The sequence below is a fragment of the Ursus maritimus genome, unplaced genomic scaffold, assembly GCF_017311325.1.
Source record: "Ursus maritimus isolate PB19 unplaced genomic scaffold, ASM1731132v1 scaffold_16, whole genome shotgun sequence".
NCBI lineage: Eukaryota > Metazoa > Chordata > Mammalia > Carnivora > Ursidae > Ursus > Ursus maritimus.
The window spans coordinates 55,446,233-55,458,821 of record NW_024424008.1 but is presented as its reverse complement, the minus strand read 5'-3'; the positions used below and the strand labels follow the sequence as shown (position 1 = coordinate 55,458,821).

General features: G+C 39.0%; 1 protein-coding gene across 1 annotated transcript; it reads right to left on the bottom strand.

Moving 5' to 3' along the window:
* Positions 1–221: 221 nt before the first annotated feature.
* BTG4 (BTG anti-proliferation factor 4) lies at positions 222–4,258 on the bottom strand. Its single transcript, XM_008690097.2, has 4 exons — positions 4,086–4,258; positions 3,455–3,592; positions 2,667–2,865; positions 222–966 (listed from the first exon to the last, which is right to left on the bottom strand). Exons 1-4 carry the CDS (start codon positions 4,256–4,258, stop codon positions 784–786), a joined length of 693 nt encoding a protein of 230 aa, XP_008688319.1. The 3' UTR covers positions 222–783.
* Positions 4,259–12,589: the final 8,331 nt, after the last annotated feature.

The following is a 12,589-nucleotide window of genomic DNA, read 5'->3' as shown; positions in this document are numbered from 1 at the left end:
TTAACAGGTTAAAAATAGAACAATATTTTTAAAAGTCACACAAACAAGGGAATTTTGTATCTTAAAGAGTAATTTTTTTTTAAAGATTTTATTTATTTATTCGACAGAGATAGAGACAGCCAGCGAGAGAGGGAACACAAGCAGGGGGAGTGGGAGAGGAAGAAGCAGGCTCATAGCGGAGGAGCCTGATATGGGGCTCGATCCCAGAACGCTGGGATCACGCCCTTGGCCGAAGGCACGCGCTTAACCGCTGTGCCACCCAGGTGCCCCTAAAGAGTAATTTTAAAACAAGCTCCCAGTGGCCTTGTGAAATAGAGCAGCAATGAGAGGTAACAAACTGCGGCCAGGAGACCATATCATGGGGATCACACTTCCCTAAGTGAAGTCTACCTGCTTTAATGGCTAATGAAGAAACACAAACTTTCAAAGCTTTCTTGCAAAACACTGAACTAGAATGGTATTAAAAACATAGTACGTTTATTTAAACTGTTACTTTTCATAATTCGTTGAATCTTATCACAGGTCAATATCTTCATTCTATCACGTTCCTGAATACATTCATTAGTGTTACATAAAACTTCACATAAAATTAAGTAAGAATTAAAAGTACAGCTAAGAACATACTCATGATCTGTGTGAGAGGATTCACCACTTCACCACCCTAGATCCTGATGGGATTACTTTTTCTGTGTTATGGGCCTCTCAACCTTAGACCCCCTTTTGTTTTAGAGAAAATGAAGCAGCTCCTCTGAGCTCTATCCCACCGAATGCCCAGCCACTGCATTATCGGTTCGTGTTGACCCAGTGGTACCTGTCCACCCGGTGGATAGCCGCAAACCTCTGACCCTTGGGATTTTTATGCAATGCATGGTAAGTGTTCCCTAGGAGGCCCATGCGGCCATCTGCCATATTCTTTTTGCGGGAGACATGGAACCAAGATGGAAAGGGCTGTTTCAAGTTTTCAACCTGGGGGGGAAAAAAAGTAAAAAAGAAGGTATGAAGATCATCTCTAAAATAATAAGCTAGATCTAAGTACTAATCACAAACCCATAACTCAGAAGCTAAGCCTTTAGAAAGCATAGAGAGTACAAATGAGTAGAAATCAAAGCAGATGATGATGCTTGGAAAATTGTCCAGCATGAGGGGGGTGGTAATAGTCATGTCATACCTTTTAACAAAATTAAATATTTAATCCAACTAAAATACTGAAAAACACATCTTCAGATTTGTGTATATTCTTGGGTTCTCTTCTACTTCACCCCTGCCCTCACTGGCTTAACCCATAATTGTCTAATCATAACCTCTAGGGCTGAGGTCTAGAAATATCCATCTTCAACATCCCTCCATTTTCAACATCCCAAACGACGAATGCAGATGTTTGGCAGAGCATGCTCTGAAAAGACGTTGTTCTACAAGAGTATATCTGACTGTAGACCTGAGCCCTAGATGGGAGGAAAACTAAACTACAGAAAAAATACTTGCCAGTAATATGAAAAGGGGTTAAAATATTTCTAACTTTTGAAGAGCCTGTACTAGTAATATATTAAGACCTCAGATGGTAAAGGGGTTAAGAAAAATTCATAAGACAGTAAGTACCCAAAATGTTTGGGCATGTGAAGATTTGGGGTTTTAATGCTTACTTACTAGTCTATAACTACGTCTTTAGCAAATTATGTATTTTTAAATGAGAATAACCAATTTTAGGAAAAATGATAAAACAGACACTTCCACATGGAGCTGGTTAGAGTACAAATAAAGAAAACCTCCTAGATGGCACTCTGGCCATATTCAGAACAGTGAAAGGTCTGTATCCCATCACCCAGTAATTCCATGTCTGAGAATCAAGTCTCCAGAAATAACTTAAAATTCAGTCATTTCTACAAGTTATCAGTTTTTTTAAATATCACAACAATGTGGAAATAATCTAGATAACTGACAGTAATAGATTAGGTAAGTAAATCACAAAATAAGTATTAAAATGTTAAGTAAACTGTCTTAACATGAAAAAAAGGATTAATTTTAGAAAACATACAAACAAGTATATACACACAGTGTCAGTAGGGAGCCTGTCTAGATCAGTGTTTTTCAAATTGAGGGTTGCCACTGTTTCTGGGTCATGAAATCCATTTAGGTGGTTGAAATCAATTTAATTTAGTAGAAAATATGAAGAAAATATGCCAAGTAAGGAGGAGTATTGTTTCATGAAACCTATTTCCAACATACAAGTATGCATATCTTTCTAGGAGTTGTGGGTATGTATATATATTTACTTATAACTTATTTATTTTAGAAAATCTGTTCTTGTGGTGGGATTGCAGACCTTTGACCATTTCTTAACATTCCAAATTTGCTACAAATGGTATATTATTTTCTGCTGGCAAGAAAGCCCACTAATTTTAACATTTAACATGGAGGAATTTGGATGAAAGGAAACTCGTGTTCAAATACTACACGGTAAAACAAAATACTACAAAAGACTGTATAGCTCCTGAGCCCTCAGCCACGTAGAGAAACTACATACAGAAGGAAAAAATTTCCCAGGATGTTAGTATTGTGATTTTAATCTTTACAGTTTCTGTTTTCCACTTTGACAGTGAAAAAATTCTTTTTAGAATTAGAATAGGAAAAAAAAAAAAAGCGTAGAGAAGAACTGGAACACACGTCACCTGGTAAATACTCTTTGGATTGCTCACTTTAGGAATGATCTGAGGTGCTTCGTTACAACTTTCTTCATCAGAGGAAATGCCAGGGGCGTCGTCCAAAGCGGCTCTATTAACAGCACAGCTGATCTGTTGGGAAAGCTCCCGCTCCTCCCACCTGCCTTTAAAAGAAGCAATTGTAAATGGAGGATTTTTCTCACCATACCTAAGCAGGAAAAGAAAATGAGGTATTCATTAGGGATTCAAAATTTCACAAGTTTTTTTAGTCTCTACTCTTTTCTACAGACCACTCACTTATCTGCAAAAAGTGGTTTTAAAGAACAAATGGAAATGGTTTGACAACAAAGCAAATTAAGAGACATGGTGACCTTCAGCTACCACAGGGCTGTAATTAATAGAGGTATTCTGTAAGGGCTCTCTCGGTGAGTTTTTCAGAAAAAGACAAGAACTAGTTTCTTTCATTTTAGCTAATGGACTGCATCGCAACTTCTCTGCCCCCCCCCCATACTGCCTATAATACTTAGGCATTATAATCTGTGGTTGGCCATAAAGTGCAGGGACTAAAGTCAAATTTCAAATGCTATGTAAAGTCTCTGTGCTTCCAGGCCATCCACTCCTCCCAGAAGTTTGTGCGATCAAGTTTGCATCTGAAATCTTAACCAGCCAGTGCCCTCAGGCCAGGCCGCTAACGCAGGGCTGTGGCGCGTCATCTCTCAGGAAGGTATACAGAACTGACTGCGTAACCTAAGGTTTCCAGGGGTCTCAGGCACACCCCCTCCCACAAGATTACTCACCTACAGCACACTTCAAAGGGATCTACCCATAGGGTCATCTCCTTTGGAAGTCCCAGGTGAGAAAAATCCACTTTACTTTCAGCACAAGCCCTTTCTAGAATGGGATCTTTATTCTGAATATTATTTATCCTGATACACCTTTAAAAAGCAATGAAAGGGAAAGAAAGACATGGTGACAGGCGCCTTTGTAGAAGAATCATGTGATGGGCAAAGGCCTCCAACACACACAGCTGCCCCTCACCTGCAACCCCCACCCCATCCCCACCCTCCACAGTTTCACAGAACCATCGACTTCTTACACAGCTACTCAGAATGTGAGTTGCATCACTAAGCCACACAATTAGTGTGACGAATGTTCTCTGCATATCTTTTGTGCACAAGTAAACATAAATTAGAGACTGCTTAATCGACTTCACGGAAGGGGGTTTGCCCTGTAAGTCTTCAACTATCATTTAAACGACATAGTTTTCAATTCTGCTCTGCCACCGGCCGCATCCCTTTCTTTCAAGCCCACATTCAGAACAATTTGAGCCCATGAAACTTTTGTTCCTCAGACCCCTCCAACAGAATCCTTGCCCACGGTGATTGCTTAGCTCATGACCTACGTCCCGTCCTACACACCGGCTCTCACCTGAAGGCTTGCCCTTTGGAAGGGAAGTCAGAGTGCCAGTGACTTCTGTAGGTTTCAAACAAGATCGTCATCAGCTTTTCTGCGAAGTCTTTTATTTGCTGTTTACTCAATTTATCATGTTTTTTCACCAGTCTTGTGACAAAGAAAACTGCTGTTGCAATTTCATCCCTCATGATTTAAGAGAAAGGAGGAGCTCTGCAACTGTTAAAAGTGAGAATAAATTAAATAGAAACAGGGCCATGCTGATTATAACATGTAATTGCCATTTGGAAGTTTTAGAGACCTTACACTTAAAATAGAAATCATTTGCTAGTCCTCCATGAATGAAATAAGCATCAGTACTACCACTAACAAAACAGCCAGGAACACCAATTCCTCAATGAGTCGGTTTTCAATATTTTCAAAGAAAAAAAGACCCATTTTTTTAAAACTTTAATGCGCTTAAGCAACAAATGAAACACCACTATGCAATTAAGTTAAAAAAAAGAAGTCCTGATATGGGACAGTAAATTACACCCAAACACTGTTTTTTAAAAACATGTTTGCAGAGAGTAAAACATTTCAGGATATAGTAGGTCTAAAATGTGGCTCTCCGGTCGCATGCTTTAAGTAAAAGTTATAGTTAATCAAACATACATTATACTTGCCAGAAAAAGTGCTTTAGCCCCAACAGAAAGTGAGCCACCATTAGAAGACACTCTCCCCTACACCTGTTGTGTTAGTTTTAGGCTGCAGTTTATATAAGCCTGGGTCCCAGAACCTGACAGGTGTTCAACCTTACACAGGTGCAGTGCGTTAGGGTAATTAAATAGCTTCCTCCAGGTCCCCATCAGATTACTCCCTGGTATATGTACAGTGAGTTCTTTAAAATGTCAAAGATTTTCCATCTGGATTTGTCTCTTTAATTTAGCTATTGAAGTCATATCTCTTATGACATAGATTGAGAATCAAGCCTTCTCCTTCCATATCCTAACTACATTCCAGTAATTGTGTCTCTAATTGTAACTGTCAACATATTAAAGAATTTTGTGTTGGATCGTGTATAAAACCTAAGATAACTTTCTTTGAGCAGTCACTATGTTGACTACACACATTTTTTGCTAGAATGTTTATTTGCAAAATAAGTGGAAGAGATTTTGGAGTTTATCCAGTCTCATTGGTTCTCAAAGTGTGGATCACTGACCACCTCGTTTGGACCCACTGGGCTGCTTGTTAAAAATGCAGATTCATGAACCTTATCTCAGCTCTATTGAATCGATGCTTCTAACGGTGAAGCCTGAGAATCACTGTTGACAAGTTCTTCCAGGTGATTCTTATAACCCACTAAAATTTAAGAACCACCGAACCTGACATAGAAGTCTTTAAACCCACAGTAAGTGGTCGTTTAGGTTCTTCGTCAGTGAGAAAGAATTCATGATCTTAAAAGGAAGCCCATTTCATTTCTAGAAAGCTCCAAATACCAAGCAGTGCTTTCTCCCTCTGAGGCGCCAATCCCTCCCAATGGAAGGCTTCGTGCTTCCCTCTGGAACTGTATCGACTGTAGCTAACTCTCCGCTGCATGGAGACACGTCAAACACCAACTCTTTCAGCCTCTCCTCAGTCTTCTGTTTTGGAAGGCTAACCTCAACTTTTTAATAGTTCCTCCTATCGACACGTTACTCGGACACGTCACCATGCTCGGCGTTCTCCTGTGGAGGAGTTTCAGGTATGTCAACAATGCTTTTTCAAGTGTGGAGCCCAGAATGACACCAGGGCTCCAGGTATGCTCTGCCATTACAGATGGGAGAGGGACTGCCTCCTCCCTTGCTGCAAATACTGTATTTCTAGAACGCAGCCTTGGGTGGCATTCGTCTTGTTGCCAGTGGGATCCCACCACTGCCTCGCACTGAACTCGCAAGTAGTCTTTCTCACTAATGCTGTTGATTGTTTACGTCTCTCCCTTCCTGCACAGCTTAAGGTTTAAGAATACGAGCTTTGGAGTTAGACCTGGGTGTGAACTGCAACTTCACCTCTCACTGTCTGTGTTAGCCTGGAGCAGCCTGCTAACCTCCCAAACGTTCAGTTTCTGATCTGTGAAATGGGAGGGGCGAGAGTGACCCCCCCACACACACCCCCCCCGGTTGTTAACAAGATTACAATCAATAACACATGAGCGCACCTTGTCCAGAGCCTTCCTAGCTGTTGTTACAGGCAGTGCTGAAGACCTGTTAAGAAATCAACCATAAAATCAAGTGTCATGGGATTGAATCCCAGTCCTTCGTTTACCAGAAGTTTAGGGAAGTTTCTCAGTCTCTCTCATCTTCAAAATCTCAACTGTAAAAAAAAAAAAAAAGGTAGAAAAGGTGTACCAATACCCTTAGAATCAAACTTCCAGAACTGGAATGCTTCGTAGGGTTCTTATGAGAATTAAGTATAAAATGCCTAGAACAGCACCGAATACTCCATAAATGCTCTGTAAATGATAGCTATTACTACTACTACTATGGTCTTATGAGGTTCTTGTCCAGATTAAATTATAAAATTATATGAAGTATTTAGCAGAGTGCCTGGCATATAGTAAGTCCTCAAAAATTGGTAGCCTTTCTTATTAATAAATATTAAGGTTATATTTATCATTTGATTATAAGTCTTTTCTAATGTTTTGTGGATTAAATGGGGTATAAAACAACTGCATATTGCAGTTATACCTATCATATTAAATTGTGTTAAGTTTAGACCATCACTATAAGGAATTGAGATTTTTTGTGACCCAATTCTGTCATTCAATAAATTCTCTTATCGTTTTGACTACCTGTTATCTGTAAATTTGGGAAGAACGTATCCCATTACAAGTAGTAAACAAGTTGAACAAAACAAAGATCAAGCAGGGGCACTTGGGTGGCTCAATCGGTTAAGTGCCTTCAGCTCAGGTCATGATCCTGGGGTCCTGGGATCGAGCCCTGCGTCGGGCTCCCTGCTCAGCTGGGAGTCTGCTTCTTTCTCTCCCTCTGCCCCTCTCCCTGCTCGTTCTCTCTTTCTCTGTGTCTCTGAAATAAATAAATAAATAATAAATAAATAAATAAACAAACAAATAAATAAATAAAATCCTTTTTTAAAAAAAGAATAAAGATCAAGCAAAATGCTTTGACAAAATCCAAGTGACTCTAGGACACATTGGAATCTATTCTAGAGGGCTATGGAAGGATATATATTTTTAAATGTCCTTCTGTAGCCTGTTTACCATAATATTAGTATTACTTTTTTGATATTTTATATATAGAGAGAGAGAATAGAATAGAGAAATACAAATATGTACTTTAATGTAGTTATGAACTAAAATTTTCAGTGTAAGGAAAGAGGGATAAAAATGTAAAATCAAGGACCTTGAGTAAAAATCCTATAATGTTAAACTTGAAATGGTAGTATTAATATGAACTTGAGTTTTTTTCCAAAAATTAGTTCTGTCCATTGAAAGATCTAGAATCCAATAAGCAATCCTAACATTCATTTTGTGGTCTATAAATACCATTTCTCACTTTAAAAAATTCCTTGGAGAAATGGCTCATTCCAGTTCTAGTTCAGGAAATATATCAGATGAGCCTGCAATGTATTTTACCAGAAAGCAAGAAAGTTATGCAAAACCAGTGGATCATGTCAAACGACCTGAGCCTACATGGAAAGCTCCCCTTGGCCAAAGGTAAGTCATTTTGAACAGTGTAATAGATACTGAGGTCCTTCAACCAGTTCCCCTCTTGAGGATCAACACAATCATTCCCCAGCTGCTGGAACCATCAGATGCTAACTCAAAGCTGCGTTTCTCGTTGGGACTTACTCTCAGAAACTACCTCACAGTAAAGATCTCCTCCCATCCCCCACAAGGGGTGGCCTGCAGTGCAGCTTGTGACTGGCTAACATGGGGATACAAAAACCTGGCCCCCTTACAATTCTGAAGAGCCATCCCATCTCCAGAGTTCCCCTTAAATAGACCGAGTCCTTGACTGCAACTGCATCATTGGTCCACCTGTCCTTCCACCCAGTCCCGTCTTTCTAACTCCCTCTTGGGTGTATCTCTCAAGAGGATTCCCTAATAAACCTGCATGCAGTTCCCCATCTCAGAGTCTGTTTCTAAGGAACCCAATCTAAGACAGTTTGTACCAAGGACGTTTTGAGGAAACAGACTCTGAAATGGAATTTGGAAACGGATTACTCACCTGCTGGCTGGAATAAATACTTCGTTGCCAGTAGTAGTAGAATATAGATATGGATGGCTCCTGGCATGCTGAAGTGGTATAACTTAAAACATTCACCAGTGATGAGCGGAGATGAAATATAGCTATTATTACTGAAAATACAGGTAGGATTGCACTGGCTACTGTAGTATCTTTGATGCTTAGGAGGTATGAGAAATGATCATCTAAGGACTATGGAAATGGTGGCTGAGCACCTGGATATCAAGTAATGACATGACTTCATAAGGCTAGCTCAGTTCAATATATTAAGTATTTATGTATCTACCATATGCCCAAAACATAAAAATAAAATTAAGTTGTGACTGGGACCTAAACGACCTTCCACTTTCACAGTATCTTATTGATCTCAACTTTCCATGATATATTTCTTATTCCCCTTACTCTATTACAGGAGTTTCCAAACTGCTCTACTTTGGAATCAACTGAATATCTTTGAAAAATACTGATGCCTGCCATGAGTCTACCCCCAGACATTCTGACTGAAGGGGGATGGAGCATCAGGACTTTTAAAAGCTTCCGCAAGTAATTCTAATGGGCAGCAGCAAAGACGAAGAGCATTAAGAGACATAGCTCCTAGCCATTAAGGAGATTTCGCATTTATTTTACACTCTTGATTGCTTCGTAATGCCTTGAGCTTAACAAAGATCATTATCACAAATTTGCATCATTCATCCTCCTCTTTTCTAGCCTTTGCTGGGATAACTTTTTGCAAAGGTTGATTTCTTTGTTTGTTTGTTTAATTTACGTGAGAAGTAAAAAAAAAAAAAATTGGAAATCAGGACAACTACTCACCTGTTGCTGAAATAAATTTTATTTGGGAACTAAAGGCAACATAGGCATTAGCATATCCTCAAAGTTTTCCTTTTCCAACGGTTACTGTTTGCATTTATAATACTGAAGTGGTGCCAGGTGTCTAATAACTCTTTCATCAGTTCACCTTCCCGGCTGAGCTACTGTTACAGCGCATTTTGAGTTGGCGGAACACATTAGCCGAGGAGGCTTTGAACCCTCCTAGCAATCCTGTCTGCAGCAGGCCCAGGCAGGCCTGGGAGGTTATGAATAGAGCAGTGGGATAACAATGTACTTAGAGTTCAGGAAAGAACAAATAGAAACTAAACGTCATGCAAGACTTCCTTCAGTTACTGGTTTATGATGATTTTCAACACCTTAATCACCTCCTACACAAAGGACAACTAGAACTTCCATGATAACTGACATTCACTCCACGACTATCTGCTGACCATCTGCTGCATGTGAGGTGCTGCTAGGTGCCGTGGGGTTAAAAAATTCTGTTTCAACTTTCCTTTCAAGAGGCTTATAATCTAGAGGAGGAAATCAGATCTGTACACAAGTGACTATTTGGATGCAGAGTTTTGAGATATGGGATACTCAAAAATCACTCCAAGTTTCCAGCCTTAGTAACCAAGACAATAATGTTATCATTGCAATAACTGAGTTCAGCAGAAAAGCTGGCAGAAAAAGAACAGGGGCAGGCTCAGACTGAGATGTACTGAGTTTTCGATGGCAATTAAACACCTAGGTAGTAATGCTCATTGACAGGATATTAGAACTTAGCAGAAGGTCTAGCCTGGACCATCCTAAACCAACCTCATGTTTAAGGAGAATAGAAAATAGATGCTGAAATTTGAAGACAAACTGCCTTGTGCTCAGGTCATGATCCTGGAGTCCTGGGAGGGAGCCCCACGTCTGGCTCCCTGCTGAGCAGGGGGCCTTCTTCTCCCTCCCCACCCCCCCTTCTCTCTTGCTCACTCTCTCTCTCTCTCAAAGAAATTTGAAGACAAAAAAATAAAAAGCTCTTCCACCATTTCTATGTAATGTCTAAAATTCCTGTTATAAGGCATTTAGTCCCTTGATTAGATGTTGTCTTTTCAGGATTTCCTTCTGAAAATGTCAAATGAGTTATCCTTAATAGAACAAAAGAATCATGTTCTATCTATAGATGTTTGGAAAAGGGGAGGAAGCCTGGGGGAAGCACCACAGAAACTGGTAGAACCATGAGGTTTCGGCCATTCAGAATGAGGATGAAGAACAGAAAGAAGAGGAAGGACATTAAAGACATATTTTGAGGGAGGCAAACTGTAAGAGACTTTTAACTATAGGAAGCAAATTGAGGGTTGCTGGAGTGGCGGTGGGTCGGGGGATGGGGTAACTGGGTGATGGGCATTAAGGAGGGCATGTGATGTAATGAGCACTGGGTGTTATATACAACTGAGAAATCACTAAATACTGCCCCTGAAACTAATAACACACTACATGTAACTAATTTGAATTTAAATAAAATATGTAAAGTAAATACATAAATTAAATAAAATCTTTAAAAAAGACATATTTTACCTTCTTATCAAGCCTGTAACAGAGAATCAAATGGTAGAAAACACGAAAATGGCCGAAATGACTTTGCACAAGTTAACAGTTTCCCGAATTGCATTTCCTCCTTTTAGCATGAAGGACTTCAGCCCCGCGGCTAAGGCACCTCCAAGCCCTAAGGCTCATCAATAATGGTAACCCTTGGAAATCTGCTCCTACATTTGTCTTCTTGATCTTAGCTAAACTTAAGTATAAAATTGAGAATATTTAGGCATTTAATAATTTAAAAAGAGGCTAAATAATTTTAAAATATCATCTATGTTGAACATGACATTCGCTGGATTTTTTTACATATATTATAGATTATTTTATCTTTTTAAAAGATGATCCTGTCAGGCAGGATCCAACATATACAGTGCATCTTGAGGTAATGCATTTCATAAAGCTCCCTCAGAATTAAACTTCACAAGGCAGCTTTCTGCTCAATTGTCTTTTTTTTTAAATAATTCTTTCCACTATAACATCTGATGCTCGGTAATTATCTATTGAATGAATAAATTCAGCGGTGGGTACTATTTCTTTTGCTTCTCTATTTTTTTTCTTTAGTTTCAGAGGTAGAGTTCAATGATTCATCAGGGGCATATAACACCCAGTGCTCATCACATCATGTGCCCTCCTTAATGCCCATCACTAAGTTACCCCAGCGCCCACCCCCCTCCTCTCCAGCAACCCTCAGTTTGTTTCCTATGATTAAGAGTCTCTTATGGTTTTTCTCCCTCTCTGATTTCTTCCTGTTTTATTTTTCCCTCCCTTCCCCCATGTTCATCTGTTTTGTTTCTTAAATTCCGCATATGAGTGAGATTATGTGGTAATTGTCTTTCTCTGGTTGACTTATTTTGCTTAGCAAAATACCCTCTAGTTCCCTCCACATCGTGCCAAATGGTAATGTTTCATTTTTGATGGCTGAGTAATATTCCACTGTGTGTGTGTGTGTGTGTGTGTGTGTGTGTGTGTGTGTGTGTGTCTCACATCTTCTTTATCCATTCATCGTTACCCATTCATGGACATCTGGGCTCTTTCCAAAGTTTGGCTATTGTGGATATTGCTGCTATGAACACTGGAGTGCAGGCACTCCTTTGAATCACTATGTTTGTATCCTTTGGATAAATACCTAGTAGTACAATTGCTGGATTGTAGGGTAGCTCTATTTTTAACTTTTTGAGGAACTTCCATACAGAGTGGCTGTACCAGTTTGCATTCCCACCAACAGTGTAAGAGCATTCGCCCCTTCTTTATTCACTGGATTTTTGATGTGATAGCCAATCTTATCATCAGACCTATTTGATTTCCTTAGCATCTCTTCCTTAAGTTGCAAATTACATCCATTTGCAAATGAAAATCATTGCTAATGAGGAAAAAAATACAGATGTTTTAGCAAAAATCCCACTTCTGACAGAAAGTGTATTTTTTTAATAACTGCAAGTAAGCACCATTTTGTAAAGTGATGAACTATTCTACAATGAACTCTTCAGTCCCATTATGTTCAAACCACATATTAAGGAAGTTACACTAATTGTTGAAACAAAATTGCATATGCTAAAATGTTACCTGATAAAATTCTACAGTTATGTGATGTTTATTTGAAACCAAAAGAAATTAAGTTTAGAACTGCCTTATCTATTAAGTGAAACATTTACTGATAAACTAAATGAATCAAACTATATGACACTTCTTTTTCATAAAGTTACCATGCAAGTGTATCTCCCACAGGCCTTTTTCCTACTTTATTTGTATTTTCTATGTGCATTAGTGAGCAATCTTAATGTAAGTGGTATTATGCTAGAAGGACCATTTATATATATATGTATATAATATATACACATATATATATATAGCCAGTGAAGTCATTCATATACATACATATATATGTGTGTATATATATATATA